General features: G+C 44.9%; 1 protein-coding gene across 1 annotated transcript; it reads right to left on the bottom strand.

Moving 5' to 3' along the window:
• Positions 1-4,465: 4,465 nt before the first annotated feature.
• Positions 4,466-18,793, bottom strand: LOC149375132 (chymotrypsin-1-like). Its single transcript, XM_089590504.1, has 4 exons — positions 18,724-18,793; positions 5,142-5,473; positions 4,752-5,066; positions 4,466-4,678 (listed from the first exon to the last, which is right to left on the bottom strand). The coding sequence occupies exons 1-4, from the start codon at positions 18,791-18,793 to the stop codon at positions 4,466-4,468; spliced, it is 930 nt and encodes a 309-aa protein (XP_089446630.1).
• Positions 18,794-19,063: the final 270 nt, after the last annotated feature.

Below are 19,063 nucleotides of genomic sequence, written 5' to 3'. Positions count from 1 at the left end.
GTATATAAATACATGTATACCGTGTCGAGAGAGAGAGAGAGCACCAGACTCTTGCCACCATACCGCTCGCTCGGGGCGCTTTTCGCGCTTTAACCCGAGAATAAGAGTACACGGAGTAAGTACCTATATATATTAATGCTTTCTGGGGCGAAAAATCGTGTTTTATGCTCCATAGATTTTTACTCGGAAAAAGGCAATGATTTACTTGGTTATCCTTTACCCTCGCGTTCTTCATTGCGCCGCTAATACTCTTGTCGAACAAACAATTACCACCGTAGGTATATATATATATATATATATATATATCCGTTGCAAAACACCGAGCGCTACAATACACATTATTTATATACCTCCGTGCGCGGTACATGGGTGGCTATACTACAGTGTGTTTATACATATATTTTAGTGCGCCACTTCATTATCATAAATAATTTTCCGCAATTACGTAGGTGGCATTACTCATCTTAATAATCCCGGCTAGACGGGCAGCGTCAGAGCTGGTAATGTATATAGAAAGAATAAGAGGCAATCATCTCTCTCTGCGCGAGTCCCTTTTTGTTATCATCCAACCCTCGCTGCGCCGTCGGGGTGGTCCCCGCGTCTATGCGACAACGGCTACTCTCCACTGCACGCGCGGGATATCGAGTTATACACAACCCAGCTCTGCCCCCCGTCTCTCCACTTGGCGGCGTCATAACTGCACGCTACGACAAATGCTCTCGACAGATTAGAGCCGTGGAAACGCCGCCGTATACCACCCACTCAACTTTTTTTTCTCAACAATTTGTGATACTCGTATGAATAATATAAGGGTCGATTCGAAAAATCAAATGCAAGATGATCGTCCAAAGATGTTACGTATACATTATGTATAATACGTCGTCAAACCTGTTATCGCGTTTGCCATGATTCCTCTCTCCCGTCGCAACTCGTGACGCAACGGTTATTTTACACGTCATAGTCGCGGCTCATCGCGAGGGTAGGCATATACATGTAGCGCGTCGGTGCCTTTCATGAAACTGGATCTCTTCGCCCCGCACTGCTGGTCGGGCCCTCCCACGCGCCGCCGTCCAGATAACAGACCAGTAATTCTCCGACTCTCCCTCGCTGTGTTTATAACTTACACGCATGTATGGGTACATTAGGAAGATTAAAAAAAAAAAAAAAAAAAAAAAAAAGGACAGGTGCGCGCTTTTTCCTCCCATGCAGCGCGCAGGGGTGCAGTGTATATATGCAGGGGCCTTGAAAAATTCCACCGGGGGGGAGAGAGAGTTTACGATAAGTACTCATAAAGTCACGGGGCGAGGGAGCAAAAAGCAAATCGCGAAGACGAAGAGTTTCACCAATAAATAAAGTCAACCTGCCTCGGTGGCTTAATTGCATTATAATAAGCGACGATATCGGGTCATTTGATCGGCCCGAGCCGGGGACCACCGTGCGTGCGCGATGATGCTCGCCAATCGGCTGTATATATATATATCGTGTACGGGACACCGTCCGCGTAGCGCCTTGCGAGCATCAAAGCTCGGATATTCCAATCGCACGGGTTTTTCGTTCACGGCCGGTGTGCGCGCGGAAGAGGATCGGCTCCGGCTAATTAGCGAAAACCCCGGCGTTACCGATTTTACGAGCCCGCGCCGCTGGGGTGCACGTTGGTTTTTCAGTCGTAAAGATGCGAGGAGTACCTCGCGGACACGCGCGCGTTGCGTTGTGACGAAACTCGGGAACATCCCGAGGACCAATTAGCGGTACGGGGCCGATTTCGAACTCTCTCTCTCTCTCTCGGTGGAGATAGCCACTCCAGTAATTTGGTTCATAAGCGCACGGTGCGCGTATGAATAAATACACCGAGGACAGCTCCCGTGGATGGTGTATACATATGCATGCACCCTTTAGCTGCGACCGAAAACCAAAATGAATCGTTTATAATGGGCCATTCCGGGCTTTTGACTCTTTTCGGGGGAAAAAGAATCGCCGTTCGGCAATTATCGCAGCGAGGGTCCGATCGTAAGGAACATTCATTAGAGTCTCTCCCTCGCGGTGTAAATCAAGTTTGTTCCGCCGGTTGGGCCGAGGAGCGGGACAGAGGGAGAATCTTTTTGCCCTGGGACACTGTACGCTAGTTCCCGACCAACTGGCTTCTGGCCTTTCGCAAAACGTGTTATCGGCCGACTCCAACTCATTAGATGCAGGTATATATACAATATGACTCCCCCTCGTGTTATCTTTCGGGCGCTAATTGTAACGTATAATGGATGATTTTCCGAAAAATGCGCGAGCAGAGGAGGAAGGGGTAAAAAAGAGAGCGACGAGAATCGATGATTTAGCACGTACACCTGCGCGAGGAGGTGATGCACGCGCGCGATAACTTGTTTTTGTGCCCATTCGCATGCGGAGCCTGTCATTTTTTCTCATTAAAGATGTGAAAAGAAGGAGAGAGAAAGGAAAAGCTTTAGTGTACACTTTGAAAGTAAGGAGCTTATTTATAGCGGTGGGGAGGGAGGGTGCAAAGAAGAGGAGGCTGCAGGTACAGCAAGTGCAGGAATGCACCACCACCCGAGGGCGAGTAAGAAATAAAGTCGTATAACTTAAATAACATTTATTTTTGCTCGAGCTCACTGCACGCGCGCTCGTTGCTCTTGGCTATAATCGCGCCAGCGCGAGATATATTGTACGACGCTCGCAAATTAGTTCCCCCCCCCCCTCCCATAGCGATGCTCTGAAACTGTCGATGGGCGCGTATTATATACACATGCAACCCGAGTGCTCGGCTTATTTTACAATAACGCGTTTTTCTCCACATGTATATTATGTAGGGACGAGGATTTTTACGTATACGCGCAGCTGCACGTTAAGACGATCCGAGAGTTACGACGCTCGTCATTTACGCAATTTAAAAGCTTTCGGGCAATTTAAGTGGACCCTTCTCCTTGGCTTGTTTACAAGCTCCCGACGCGACAACTCATACAAAGTATTCCAGAACCAAAGTGCCATCGTTTTTCAAAGTTCCCACAGTAGTACTGCCATTTTTACCCTTTCTCCCTCTCTCTTAACTAACAATTTACTCATCTGTATGTGACATTACTTGCGAACACAATGTAATAGGACTCGCTCCTTATTAAACCTCTGTAAGCTGTCTGAAACAGCTATGTATACACTGCAAGGCTACTTTGGACCGCTGGTCCTTAGCCTAATAAACTCTACTCTACTCTACTCTACTCTACTCTTAGGTGGTGGCACTCGTCAGTGAGCAGTGGAAATTACACTCGTAGAGGTCCCAAGTGCTAACCAGAATATCGGGGATGAGAGTAATGCATATTCAAGGGCCCTACTCCCTCGCGCACTGAGTTAGCAAGCTCCTCTTTTCGGATGCTTAATTATGATGGACAACGTGGCGGCAACTTGTCCACTGAGACGTTCTTGTGTACGCTACTGTCGGAGCAAGCATGGGCGCCTTCAAACCAAACGAGAAGAAAAAGACTTTGGCCCCACAATAAATTTGCACACGGGAATATCACCGACGTCATCCGAGATTGGCGAGCTGAGATAATCCTATAGGTGTTGGACTGTGAGAAAGGCGCTCGCTTAAAAAAGATCCCCGAAACACTCACACGTGATTTAACACCAATAGAGGTATACCTAAACGTAGTGCACCTACCTGCTATTGTACAACATAATCGTAAGTTATAATGTTGTTTTCCCAGATCGAAGGCGATACATCTCTGTAATATTGAGTGTACAACATGAGTGTGGCTGGTGCTCGCGAAATTTTCAAACGCCATATGTACTGCAGTACCGGCGATTAATAGATCGACGCCGAGGAGGCCCCGTGTCGCTGATGAAGCGGATAAAGCTCCGCGGATTTGTTTCCACTTATCACGTGTGCTGATATAGAAGGTGGTATTAACTTCCTGTAACGTGTAGGGGAAAAATGCAGCGGTAAATCTTCGTCAGGCTCCGCCGATCTCCGCAATAGAAGCGAAACGCCGAGCCGAAAGTTTGTCCCAAATGAGTCGTGAGCTTGGAATATCGGTCGCGAGTACTCGATCAACGTCTTCCCTACGGCTTCATAACCACCCGTTTACGTGTGCACCATAGTCGATTCGGAGGGACACTAGAAGAGCCAGCTCCGGTGCATGACTTTCTCTTTGCGTTCGTCTTCCGCGAGAGAGAGAGACACGTCGCGAGTACCTATCTGCAGGTCTGGGTGAGCTGTCTCCGTTGTATCTCAATCACGGGAGGAATTCCTATGGGTTCGAAAGTGCATGTATTGGGCGACACACGAGAGACGCTGGAAATCGATTACCAAATAATGCTGTGACGCAACGATAGCGCATGCGACTTTGTGAAGGAGGACAAAAAATGAAGAGCGCCACATACGTTTGACCGGTAGAAACCATCGTATTCATTTTTTTTTTTTTTTTTTTTTTAACAATAACTATGAATTATATAACACTTGCGCTAATTAGTAATCGTAGTAGAGAGATTCCTCCTTGATGGTCTTTGTCATGATTTCCGGGTCGTCCTCGTCCTTGAGAGCCTTGTGGATGAAATCCAAGAAGGAGGAGACCCTCGTGTAGATGCCGGCGGCGATGTTCTCCTGGCAGCCAGCGGGACTGGAGCTCACCACCCCGATGAGAACTCGATTGTCGTACACGAGAGGCCCGCCGCTGTCACCCTGCCGATGGCAACCAGAGCGAGTGAAACATACACGCGTCGCCATAAATAATACGTTGATAGTGTGTACGTACGTCGCAGACGCCTGCCGGTGCTATCGGATTGCGTTGCTTCACCCTGGCGCAGAGGTGATCCTCGGAAATGATCCACCTGTAGTTCTGTTGGCAGGAGTCCCTGCTCAGGACCCTGGTTTTCGCGTAGTAGAGTTTGTCGAAGGTACCGCCGTCGAGCTCCATTATTTTCCCGGTTGTCTTGTTCCTTTCGAAGTACATCCAAGTGTAGCCATACCCAGTGACTATGGCCACCTCGTTGGCAAAGGTGTCCCCGGGATCGGGCAACTCGAGTTTGCCCAGGTAAGGGTTTCCCTCGAGGTTCAAGGGCTCTCTCAGCTGATGCAATCAACATTTTTTTTTTCACCCCTTCAAACGCCATGGACACTCGCCATTCGCCATCAACTCGCTTACCCTCAGCACTGCTATGTCTCCCACCACGCCCAGCCTCCTGCGCTGCTCGGCGTATCTCTTCAGGACAAACATCTTCTCGACGCTGGCGCTCTGCTGGGTGGCATCTTTCCGGCCGACGTTGAGGGTGCCTCCGACAACTTTGTACCGGTACTCCTGGAAATCCTGGGTTTGCCGGTCGATGATGCAGTGGGCAGCTGTTATCACGTGCCTTTCGTCGATTATGCCGCCTCCGCAGGAACTTACGCCGAAGACTTCGATGGACACGTGGTAGGGGAATTGGCGTATGGAGGATGGGTCCCCGCCGACTATGTGCTCGATTTCCAGGGCATAAGCTACGGAGAAACGTGTTTGAAGTCATTCACGGATGTCACGTTTACGTGAATGATGTTTTTGTGCTTACCGTGAGTTGACAGTATGGAATTGAAAATAGCTGAACAAGCTATAAGTAGGGATGGATTAATTGAGCCCATCTCAAAGTCACAGCGCTGATTGTTGTGTGCCAATCACGAGGAGAATAATTATTTCCGACGAGAGAGACCCGCTTTTATATTGTTTGCCGAGTGACTTTGAATGCGCTGTGTGTGTCGATGGGTTGTCATTGACTTCGTTAAAGTGTGCCTCCTCGAGTCACTGAGGTGTTATCAGTTTGTTTATCAAAGATTTACCCGAGAATTTACGAGTGCGGATGTGATCGGAAACGTAACTTTGGGACATTTTTGACGTGACGTTGACATCTTATTTCGGAAATACGGTGTGTTTGCTGCATCTCCGACTGGCGATAAGATGAGCTCGAGTCATAGCACGGGATAAAAGAGATAATTTTGTCGCAAGTAAAATTATATATTCACCGCGAGCGGTAAAAAGGTGCACCCACCTGTTTGTATATTGACGATCGGGTCAATGCAAACACATTTTTAACCCTTAGCTTCTCTTGAATTTCTATATACCTTCTCTACTGCTGGGATCGCCGTTAATAGCAAAATTGACAAAGCTAAGAAGGTGTGTTGCATCACAAGTATGTAAAAATATATTACCGCATTTTTGTGAATACTACTTTTTTGAGTCGAATTTTTGTATTTAAAAGTGAGATTTCATGTGTTTGAAAGGTTACAGTTTTTCTAGATTCGTCGACAATATTTACCAAAAATATTATTCGTATATGAAACAGTAGATTCTCCTCATTTCTGCTAGTGAAGCATAGCTAACTCATACGATTTGCATTTCGTAGAGTATACCTTAAAATATTATTATGCTTGGGTTTCCCTTGAATGCAATAAGCAATTACCATTTAATGACTGGACCTTCAGTGTCAATAAATACATGTATAAAAATTAAACAATTCACCAGCATTCGTTCATAATGGGAATTTCCCTTAAAATGTAAAAAAAAAAAATAAATAAATAAAAATTTACAAATGTGTACCTTAAAAACTTTTAAAACATGGAAAATAACAGTTCAAATATTTATGTAATTTCTCATACGGGCATATACATATACATATATATGACTGAGTAAAATGATGTAATACACATTCAAAGAGAAACGAGCGGCTTGACGTAATACAGGTAAACATGATACAGCTTGTCATAAATTTTCTGTTAAAAAGTTTTATTATTTTTATGGCTCACCAAGATTATTTAGGTAGCTTAATTTTTGTTGATCGAACACGACCGAGTAAAGTAAATAACAAATTACGATGATTTATCGAGCAGCGATCCTTTTGTAGTATTTTAAAAGTAAACAGATCATTTAAAATGCACAAATGACTGGGAACCGAAAAAAAAAAATTTTTTAGATAAGGCCTTGTATGGTTAGTATCTCACAAACCCTATCGTTAATACTAATAAAATGCAGCACATAGAAAAAAAAAAAAAAAAAAAAAAAAAAAAAAATTAACAAATAAATGCCAAAATTATTAGTAGCAGCTACCTCATGAATTCGGGTAAACTCGTATCGTACAATCCTCAAAAGCCAAGCAGTCACAATAATCATCTCCAAAGTATGTCTTTGTACAGTATAAAACGTAATCGATGAATTTTTTTCAGAGTCCTTCGCTTATAAGTACATACCGCAACACCCAACGATGGCATCCGATGACGATCGCCCCGAGTCCAACCCGCCCGTAACTGTACCCACTTACACACGTACAGCACGCACGTCGGGGACGCCACACGATAGTATATGGTACATACATACAGCTATACCTATATATGCACGGAACCAGCACCTCCTCGCCATCCACTCGGCCGATCACGTCCGCAGGGGAGATTGATTTATCACGAGCTCGGGAGACAGATTGCCGGCGCTCGTTGTCGACTCGCACAGTCTCTCTCTCACCTCCGCTAGGCAGGGAGAATCAGCTGGGAGCAGATTAAAAAAAAGGGACAAAGGCACGGAGCAAAGTGTCGTGCGGGCTTATCTGCTGTATGGTATTATATAGATGTATGTAGTTGTATAGCCTATACGAGCTTGCATAAACGGAAAAAATACCGTTCGGGACCACAGCCGCAAACGCCTATACGTGCAGGTACATGTATGTATATACACGTTATAAACTAACGGTCGGAACTTTTAAGGCGATGCTGCGGAGGAATATAAGCACTGCGGGCGATCTGTTCTCGCTAGTATAATATAATATGTCGACGACGTAAGGGTATATATATATATATAAGCGAAAGATGATGAGGAGCACCCGCGAAACATTTGTTAATGTAACTGCTCCGTAAACCTATATATGTCCATAAGTTTGTGCTCTTCTTCTTTTTCCCCGTGGTGGCCCTTGACGGGTACACCAAAAGCGTCGCAAAACAGGCAAACAAGCTTTCATCGTCCGCGGAAAGCAGATGAGGAGAAAGAACAACAGCGCGCGCAAAAGATTATAATGCGACGGACGAGGGTGCGAGGGAAAGACAATAAAAGCCGCGAAGAGGGGCGCGCGATGATAACCAGGGGATAATAGTGTACCTCCTCCTTGCACCTTCTCGCTGCCTCCGGATGAGCGGATAACACCCTGATAACAATGGCTCTCACATGTATACATTACGCGCTCGGCAGTTGTTGCTGGGGTGGTTGGTTCTGCAGAGTCAAGGTCACCAAGATAAACTTTGGAGTATAGTGACGTATACATCCCGACACTTGGCTCGGCGAGCACACGCTACTCGGACGGAAGGGGAGGCATCATTAGGGTGATTAATTTCGATGGAGGAGCTTGCTAGTCGCCGCTGCTGCTGTTGACTATTATGCCTGCTTCATCGATGTCGCCTCACGCAGGCAGGCATGTAAGTCAACGGCATGTATAAGATAAAACGGCAAATGGTGGTGCTGGCCAACTCCCGCGGTCGGTATACACACCAACCCCACAAGTACCTCGCACTTGCGAGAAGAGAAGGTGCGTTATGTATGGATTGTTCGTGAAACTCCCCGAAGAGTCCATATGTATATTATATGCTCTAACGACATAGTCGCATGTACAGAGCGGTGTTGCGCCTCCATTAGCGCGTCGTGTTTTCCTTCATCTAGAAAATGTTTTTCTCTTCAACGGTCAAACAATGCACTTGGATAACCCGAAATCAGGAATAAAAGTCCAAATAGATACTATAAACATAATATGTATATAGCTACGGAAGCGCCTTTGGCGATTCGTTTGTCGCGGAGGGGAAAAGCGTGCAACGATTCGAAAGAGTTAATCACCATGGGAGCGGGAGCTCGGCGCGGGCTTTACGAGCGAGTAATTGAACACCCGGGCGGACGGCTTCCTACTCCTCCTATCCAGCAGCGGCGCGAATAATACAGGTATACGCGTTACCATCCACTCGTTTACTTTGTCCCTGCCTCTGATGATGATCAAGCCGATGTTGCAGCCCAAAGGAAGAATTACGCAAGATCGGCGGGGGCGCGACTTGTTAAATATATACATGGGTCAATGAGTATAATATATACATATACGTATACCGCCCGGCAGCAGTTTTACGCCACGGTTTTTTATACGCGCGCGCGCAGATAAGCTTGATTCACGCTAAAGGATATACTTGACCGCAGCGCCGAAAGCAACAGTATAGGTATACGGTTACGTGTACACAACAGCCCACGGGGGAGGTGAACAATTTATCGAGCGTGGGGGTGTAGACGCATAAGTATATGTATACATGGCGCGCGCGAAATTTCGCGGGTTTTTCATTAAAGGCCGATAAATGCAAACGGCGAGATCATTGTCGAGCCCAATTGGATGTTGATTTTATTTGTTGCCCCATAGAACGCGAACGAACGCTCGAATAGACGGGCGCGCCGTGCTTTATTATTTGTTCGCGAATAGATAATCCGGAGGAGATACTTCTTGTTTATTTATACACTCGGGCATGAGCGAGAGGCGTAAGGAACGTGGGTGGAGCGACGTGTATGATTAAGCGATGTTATCCGGCTCCCTCCCGCTATACATGCGTATATATATACCGATATATTACACCGGGCACACCTGTGCCGGCCACCGTATACGCTCGCTTTTCTTTTTCTCCTCGCGATTGTCGCTGTTGGTTTTCGTTTACGTGTTTTTTTTTTCGGACCCCAAAAAAGAGGTGAAAGGGGGGGGGGGACAACAACGAGAGCGCGATTATACTCACGAACCAATGGCTATCTCTGATTTGTTTACAGCTCAATACACTGACTCGCGGCCCTGCACGCTACAGAACCAAATCGTACGCAATCCCGAGGCGAGATTCGATTTACATTTCAAATTTATTACAACGAAATGCCCAAGATTATCTGGCAAATTATAGCTAATGCAGGAGGAAGGTGGGGGTGGGGTGGGGGGGGGGGGGGGGTTGAAATGAAACGTACCTCTATGTATACCTAATGTACTTAACGCGCGCAACCGATTATTTTCGGAAAAATACGCGCTTTCGTGCAAAAGGCCGGTTGCAAGGCGTAGGAGGTAAGTATGTGTATACGCTCCAGCAACAACGAACGAAAAATCATTAAACGAGAACAAATTGATACGCCGGACCGGCAGTGGAAATAAAATCAAATTGGCAGCTGTACAATGCACGTACGGCGTTTTATATAATCACGCGGTCGTCTACGTATGGAAACATACATACCATACTCACGTATTAAAAAGGAGAAGTAGGTCAGTCGGGTAAACTGATCGCGCCTATCCGGCAGCACATCGATCACCCGCGGAACGATATGATCCCCGGCATCGAGACAATCGGCGTAGTGCGCACATATACAATATAATATATGGGCAAATCCACCAAACCTTTAATTTCGAGATTTTTTTTTTTTAATTTTTTTTTTTCAAGGCACACTATTGGAATTTTGTATATGTATTTGTATACCTATTATTAGTAAAAAATTGTTGGTGTTCTTAGTTTTACCTCCAGGCCATTCAAATTGAAGACGTAATAATACATAACTCTCATACGCTAAGAATGAAAAAATTTTCTCGTCGTTTTAGCATTATTATTTTTTTGCTGATATTTAATAATATTTATTTGAGTTTAAAATAAGTTAGAAGTCATATCCTAGTACTAAAAAATTTTTTCCTTCGGTGTAAATTCATAAAAATAATGTTTAGTACCTTATTTAAAATGATTTTTTTTTATTGATTTCAACTTTTTTCCCCTTGTTTTTGTATGTCTATTTCTTTACTCCAATCTGTTTAAATTATAAAAAAAACATTATTTATTGATTAAATAAATAAAAAATACCTTAAATATTTATAAATTAATATTAAACCAATGACTTGTAAAAAATCTTTAATTGATTGACAAATATGATTAATTTCAAAATTTCCATTTCTCTTATAGTGATAATAATGAATAGACATTGCAAATATTGAATGTACTCAATAAGTCTAAATTATAAATGTTGTAATAAATAACAAAAATATGGTTTCATGTACACTTTTATTTATTTGTCTGAATTACATTTTTTGATCTTAACGCGCGGATTTTGACGACTTTACTAACTTCAACTTCGCTTTTGGTTTTTTTATTTATTTTTTTTTTCATACTTGTAATCATAACAGAGTGAGGTTTCAAACTATAATGTTTACATGGTGGATTCTTAACACATTCTAAACATGATAAATAATTTAAAAATATCACATCTTCACTTTGTTCTGTCCATATTACTTGGTGAATTTTCATTGTATTTGGTGCCACTTGCAATTTGGTATTTTCCAATAATTTTTCAATATTTTTTATGTTATTTTCAGAAATTAAAAACATTTGGACCTTTGAGTCACTTTCTCGAACGACTTCAATCATATTACTGGCTGTCAAAACATCACGTCCAATTTTCGACGACTAAAAATTATTTTCCTGCTTTTGACCATTTTTTTATAATCTTCACTACTTGCTACTTTATAATCTACATTACTACATCTACATTCTACTTCAGCAGCAAGTAGAATTTTGAACTATTACAATCGGTTATTTTTTTCTAGAATTATATTATTTACAACAAAAAAATGAGCTGGGTCAGACAGTGCGCCAGGACTATAAATTGATGAGGAGTAAATATGAGTTTCCTTAACAAGTTAAAATTTTTTTTAATAAAAATATAATGATGGCCCATTTATATTTCAATTGAACATGATAAAATACAGTGGTAACAACTTATATTGACCTTTTTCACGTAAAATCTTCGATGTGCCATCAAAAAATATGTTATTTTAAAACTAGTTTCGTTTTTTCATTACAACTTCAAAGTGCTCGTATTCTTTATGAATGTAGGGCACATCATCGAGACAGGGCTTGAAATTTTTGTTTTTCCAAGTATTTAAAGATTGAATAAAAAATTTTTCCGTGATTGAAGGGCCGCGTCTTAAAAGTCCATAAGAAGAGACTGAAATGATTTTTTAAAAAAGTTGACTTCACTCAAAAAAATACGCATAATTTTTTTCTCATGGAGGGCACACTATTCAGCCTTTGATATGTTTTGTAGAAAGGTTCGAACGAGTAAAAGTAGGTATTTTAAGGCCAATATATTGCGGGCCACGCAAACAAAGTTGTTAAGAATACGAAATTTTTCTTGAGCTTCAATCGCTTATTTTGTGTTTTTGCATCTTAAATCGCTTATAAAAAAAGAAAAAAGTAATTTATGGCCTTGAATCTGTGCATACCCATTGTTCTTTAGGTGAGTAATCGTGAATAAAAACTTATTTGACTCGTTTATGAAATTAAATACGAAATTTTCAAGCTCAATCTCTGGATCACGAAGGTTAAAAGTTTGGTGGATTTGCCCATATACCCACGTAACTTTTTGCTCTCTGCAACGTACACGTCGGAGCCTAAATGTACGAGTAACAGGTATTCGTCCATCTCCGCGTGGATTTCTCGCTCGTCACTCGTTACTTTGCGCGCCGACAGAGAAAGTGAGCGCGTTCGTCTCTGTCTGTCCATACATACATATATATATATATATACATATATACGTACAAAGAGCAGCAAACCCGATCGGATCGGTAGGTATAGATCTATTGTTGACGCGCGCTTTCAAGGATGTCGCTCTTACGCGCCATCCGGCGGTCCCTTTTTCCTACCGACTCCGAAGCAGCGGCGATCGAAATCTGCCCCGCTATACTTTGATATACCTGCACGCGGCTCCGGTCAAAGGTATTATACATGTACACACTACAAAAATTTTTGCGAGCCCGATACGATCGGGCACGCGCAGGGGGAATATTAACCTGCTTTATAGCCGCGGCGGAGGAGTCGGTAATTGCGGTGTCGAGTTTCGATGGTGTTGAGAAATTTAGCTCTCCTCCCTCGGCCCCCTTTCCCAAGCAGTGTATATGTGTGGGGGGGGGGAAAGAGATTTTTTGAGGGACGGCCACATTGGGTGCGCGTGCGAGGTACGATGATTTTCTGAATAACAAGAGTATATTCATGCAGGGGTATAAGTATACCGATGCCGATTTCACGAAAAGCGGGAAACAACGTGAGCGAGGCACGATTTATTGAAAGTAAATGATTTACCGAGTCGGAGATCCCGCCATATCTTCACCGGCTCGCGGTTATAAATGAAACCGAAGATCTCGTTTTTTCCCTCGCGATCGCGGAGGAGTACTGTTTTCTCAAACGCGCGCGGAAAAACTGCGGCGTTTGGAGAAATTTTCAATAAATTTACCGGTTTATCTGCCGGGCCGATGAAAAATCCCTGGCGGCCCGCCGCGACAGCCAACAATTACGAGCTACGAGGGGAAATTTGAATATTCACAAGCTCCATCGTGCAGTGGGCGACTATATGTATGTACACTGACTGAAGATCAGATAAAAATTAATTTCACCCTCGCAGCTATTGTACAGGTATAATAATGCACCGATCGCGAAACCGATTCTTTGGCCAAAAAATGGAGTTCACAAGACTACGGGCTATTAAAATAACACCGAGACAATTGAACTAAATATATTTCCAAATGCATTTGGCGCAGGTTGAATTTTGATGCATAAGTGGATGAATGTGGGGACGCAATTGAAAATGCGTAATCGTTGGCTCGGACATCGGTATTCCGATTGTTTTGCGACGCTCCGAGGTGTGTGTATAGCCCCATACACAGAGAGAACACCCGTGTTCGGCGAAACAGGAGACAGATGTTTCAGGGCCGCTACCGTTTGACCATTGTTCACAAGGTGTTCTCGTGGCGCCTTTTTTTTTTTTTTTTTTCATCATTTTCCTCCTCCGCGCGCCCTCGTGCTTTCGCGAACGGCGGAATCGCAAGCCGCGTTGCCATGTTATATACATACAATGATACACGAGGACATTGTCCCGCGCGCTCTCGGCTTTTTTTTTTTGGTATACGCGGCCGCGCGAACGGGGAGCGCTTCTCTCGGCTGTGCTCTAAAATAAAATCCCCCTTCTTGTTTTACCGCAAGGTGCACCTCGTATACGTGTGCAGTGTATACAGGGGAGCTCGCTCGGCTTGGATGAAAGGGAAACGATTATGCGCATTCGGGGGGGTGATTATGCGTTAATCTGTTACGAGGTGTTTTGCTCCCGCGTGTGCGCTCGCGTAATTTATGGCATCGCAGATATACAAATACGCGTGTACGCTCGGGGGATCTTGTTCTCGGATATTGTGTGAAAAACTGGTCTTTCCGGGTCATTAAATTGAAATAATACTTAATTGTTCCGCGTGACTGCGCTTTGTCGTTGTTGTTGTTTTTTTTCGCGCGAATCGATTATTCGCTTATCTCGAACATCCTCATCCCCCTACAACTCGCCATGATTTTTCGAGTTCGCGTGCACGACAAATTGTGATTTTTCTTATTCCCCCCTCCCTTAATGCAAGAATTCACGGGAGGAAGTGCATGCCCTTCCGATTTCACTTTTCGCGCTTACACCGCTCCTATGGCGGTACGATTGACACGATACATAAACCATACACCGCGCGCACATGCTATACAAGTACAACACTTACGCGCCAGAGAGGCGTCCGGTGGCTGCGCAGCGCTTACAAGTTCTTACAACGAATCACACTTAGGGATATATGCCGGTGCGCAGCGCGTACGAGGCGGCTCTTTGGCTCGGCCGCGGCGCGAGCTAATAGCGGGGAAAATAAAAGGTCCGGGTGTCCGGTAGCTATAACCTATAACCTCGCCGGGCCATTAGCAGCCTCGTGAATTATTTATGATCGGATTCCGCGCGGACATTAGTTTCCATAAATGACTTTTATTGCGAAAAGCTCTACTTACAGCGTGACACTGTGTGCGCTAATTTTTCGCACTGTATATATACACGCTACTCGGAGAAGTCATTTGCAAAAGAAAAAAAAAATAAAAAGGGACACGGACGCGCAAACTGGACGTGCGAGGAGCAAGCGGGACCAGAACGTGTCTGATTAGCAAGGCAATCGATCCGGTGTAGGTGTACGCGAATCCAGCCCCGCTCACTCGATGCCTAATGAAACAACGTGTTGGCATCGAAATTCAAATTGGGCGTCCAGCATAAGGTAACAATATAAGGGAGGGAGCCCTTTTTTTTCCAATCAAAAAGATGATTTTCGTATATAATCGATAAAAAAAAGCAAGCACGAGCCCTAAACTGTCCAATATCCCTCGAGCGCACAGGTACATGGCGGTTGTAGGTATACCGCACGCAAGCTCGCCACCACCGGAGCATCCGTATAAACAACGACAAGACGGGCAGCGTGTCTACTTGATATTCAGTGGTGCGGCAGCCCGCGGTTAATTTATTCAACGTAACTGCGAACTCGTTCGCGTAAATACAGACTCGCGGCCGAGGCTGTTAGTTCGTATAGGCGCAGTGTACACAGGTAGGTATACCACCTCCCCCCTCCCCTTCTCGCTCACCTGACGTGATGCACGCACACATATACGTATATATCTGTACAACGTGTAATGCACGCGGGAGACATGCGTGGGCAGCGTCAATATAGCGTTGGTCGTGGTATATGTATACGCGCAGGAGGAGATTTAGGAAAGCATTAAATTGAGACGGCGGAACAACAACCATTACTGTATACCGTCGCGAAACCTTGTGCACCCAAGTATACCTGAAATTGCGCGCGTTGCATCCTCTAATTGAGAACGAGATCCATGCATCCGGCGCAAAGAGGCGCATTATTGGCGTCTCCCTTCTCTCGGGCACGTATACAAACTCTACATACCGATCCCCGGATTGTCAATAGTTTAGTATGTATATAAATACGAGCAGGGAAGGGGGAGGGGATGAAAAAAGGTATCAATTGCGTAAACAGGTAGGGATACCTCGTCCTGGGGCATGAGAAGTATCCGTACGAAATCAGCTCACGCCCTCATATGCTGGGTGTATCCTGCACAGGTACATAATACAACCACCTATGTGTAAGTATTCACCGCGTATTACCGAGCAGCCTATACTCTTTCGAATAATGTAAGCTTTTCGCGTGCACAGGTACAGCTACTCATATCAGTCGAGTTGCAAGGATCGGTGTGTAGTCCTCCAAGCGCCGCCTCGAGATACGCGATATAATCCACCTGCTATGCCGCTTTCTACAGTGGAACACACACACACACACACACACACACACATAGGCATATTATGTAGAGAGAAGATAATAGTCGTATAATATACAAGTGGGTATAGAAGAGAGACTGACTGACTGTGGTTGTTGTCGGAGTTATATATGTATATATACCTAGGTATACCACAGGGAAAGAAAGAGCGAGCGAAAAGGCCTTTCTCTGTATGTATATGTTATATGCACGGTAATGCCTAATACCACTCGATACGAGCCGAGTTGCAGGTAGTAGGTATACATATATATATATATATATATATATATATATACATCCTTTACTCCTCCGCCTATTTCCCATCCCGCAATATAATACGTATAATTTTCCCGGCTCGGCAAGGCAGATAGGCATACCTGTATACGTATACGTCTACACGTGTTTTTCGAAAAAGTCGATCGCGGCCGATTTGCGGGGATTTCCCGTGCATTTGCGCGCCCCCGGGCCACCTATACTTTACGCCAATGAGCCGTTTTCTATATACTCCCCCGTCTTTGCCTGTATTGTGTACATACACGCTTACATGGTGTGTATACATGTATTATAGGTAGAGAGTGTATATATATATACGGTCGTGAGTAGGAGCGCGGTGCATCTGCGAAACCGCGAGACCGGTAGGTACAAGGTATATAGGTGGATGCAGGGAGATGGGAAGAGGAGCCCGAAGAAAGCGAGGGAGTATATGAGAGTCTCTGCCCCCGAAGCGCACGAGTGAGAAGGCATAGCATTAACTGGACGTTGCCCGCTTAGCCTTAACAGTTGCACGGTGCAGAGAGAGAGAGCTTGCGTTTGGAGGTATATAGTATACGAGACCAAGCCGCGGCTCTCAGATTCATTCCTCATGGGGCTGATACGCTGCGCCATGCACCGCGAGAACGAAAGACAGAGGTGGATCTTGAGTGTTGTATACATATATATATACGTGTACACCCAATACTTTTCTTCCGTGCAGTTTGTACCGCGCAGCCCGCGGATTTTTCCCATATGTATACATGCAGTGTATACCTGAATTATAGTTCTGTGGCGCGGGGAGAAAAAGCAAGGTGTGCCGCGTATCGGTAGTTTCACTCTTGGCTGCTCGGCAGGTCAGGTGGAATCAATTTTGCAATTACGCTTCACGACGCGCACGTGAAAATCGGCAACGCGATCGCATCATCCCGCCACTACCGAATATTTGCCGTTACGTGTAAGATGATTATATTAGGTATATACATTTGCGTAGCTCGAGCTCAATGGAAATCATTGATGAGTCAAACACGCTCGGAGCGATAAACCCCCCCATTCCTTTTTTTTTTTTTTTTTTTTCATTGGTTCGCGATTAACACACTTGATTGTGCCAACAATTCTAATTGATGCGACCCCTGCAGCTACCGTTGTGACCGTATCGAGGGAGCACTCGATCAAGTTACGAATCATTTTTACCGAGCACACAGCACCAGTACAGAAAACAGTTCAACTCTCGCGTCTCGTTACTACGAAGGAGCTTACGTATATTACGTAGGAGTAGCCGAGCTCTCGATGGTAGAAATAAATAATCGGTAGCGTCTCACTCGCCCGCTGCCCACCTCGTGGCACAGCCGCGCAGTAATTACAGCCCGGGAAAAACGTGCGACTTATCGCGGCTCCCTTACTCTTATCCATGGTACGCTCGATTCCTTACTATACCACACCCTTTCTCCCCCCCCCCTTTCTTGTTTCTGCTCTGCCGCCAGGTCGTAGACTGTAATAAAATGATGGGCGAGTAGGTGCTATTCGTGGAAAAATCGTACGATGCGCGTACTTTGCCGATTGTCAACTCCATCCATAATGACGAGCCAATAAGCATCAATACACGAGAGAGAGAGAGAGAGGAGCGCGCCGAATCGGCGTGATTTATTTCCGACCCGACCTGCTCGTACTTAACCATCACGTGCGCGCGATTTTTTTTTTTTTTGCTCGTTTTTCCAGGCCAAGGGGGAGGATAACGCCAGCGCAAAGTTGACAGGCCCTCATCTAATACAATTACGTCGGGCCGGACCGTGTACAGCCTTGGCGTTCGCGCAGTGTTATTTATGGGGACTGGAAAAAGGCTCAATTGATAGCTGCGCGTAGGCACTTTGGCGCATTAGCGACGGGGACGAGGCGGGCATATACCTCCAGTGCTCTACATGGCTCATTGGCGAAGCCCTTGGGCATCTCGGTGCAACCATACGAGCCGAGTTGACGCGGTCCAAGATAGGTACTATGGTTGTTGCTGTTTAATGTTGGGCTATTGACGAATTATTAACGGGTTCGGAGTGACGAATTGATTGCAAATAACACGTGCCTTGTATAGCTTATCATCGCTTACCGAAACAAATATTTGTATATGATATATTAATACCGATCATAGCTTCCTTTTTGCTGAGTACTTACAGGGAAAAAAAAAGAAAAGAAAAATTCACTTTACAGGTGATTTTAAAGAAAACGCAATGATAACAAGCATAGTACACGTCGTACCACAATTAAGGTATATATAATTATATACAGAGCTCATTTCGTCTTGCATATATAAACGGACGACCGTCCACCTGACAAGGGATTACGTCCGCTGCTTCCGCGAACGATCATAAGCTGGTGGTGGTGGTGGTGGTGGTACCTTCGTTCGCCACCCATTGCGAAAACACTTGATTAAAAGCGCGTGTACCAACATACGCGCAGCCAACTCTAACGCGCCCACTGCACCACAAGATTATACATACACACACAAACGACTTCGAGGAGGAGACCCCGTACGGCCGATCGCCGCTCGCGATTAACCATGCCCCCTTTGCATGCGCACCTATATACACCTATACAACGTGAATACGCGCAAAAAGCCATCTCGCCCACGCCTTGTGCTCCAGAGCTGGCGACACATCCACGCGCACACGAGCAAAAGAGGGA

The sequence above is a fragment of the Copidosoma floridanum genome, unplaced genomic scaffold (genome assembly GCF_036245765.1).
Source record: "Copidosoma floridanum isolate Cflo_tuat_1 unplaced genomic scaffold, Cflo_Japanese_pri ptg000012l, whole genome shotgun sequence".
Lineage (NCBI taxonomy): Eukaryota > Metazoa > Arthropoda > Insecta > Hymenoptera > Encyrtidae > Copidosoma > Copidosoma floridanum.
Note: the sequence above shows the minus strand (reverse complement) of the source record. Positions and strands in the feature narration are given on the sequence as shown.

Bases quoted from the DNA above. Each gene is read 5' to 3' on its own strand.
- LOC149375132 (XM_089590504.1), bottom strand. From the start codon at position 18,793: ATGGGTGGCGAACGAAGGTACCACCACCACCACCACCACCAGCTTATG. The intron at 5,474-18,723 runs GTAATCCCTTGT...GTTTCTCCGTAG, and splicing joins CGTTCGCGGAAGCAGCGGAC to CTTATGCCCTGGAAATCGAG. The intron at 5,067-5,141 runs GTAAGCGAGTTG...TGATTGCATCAG, and splicing joins GAGACATAGCAGTGCTGAGG to CTGAGAGAGCCCTTGAACCT.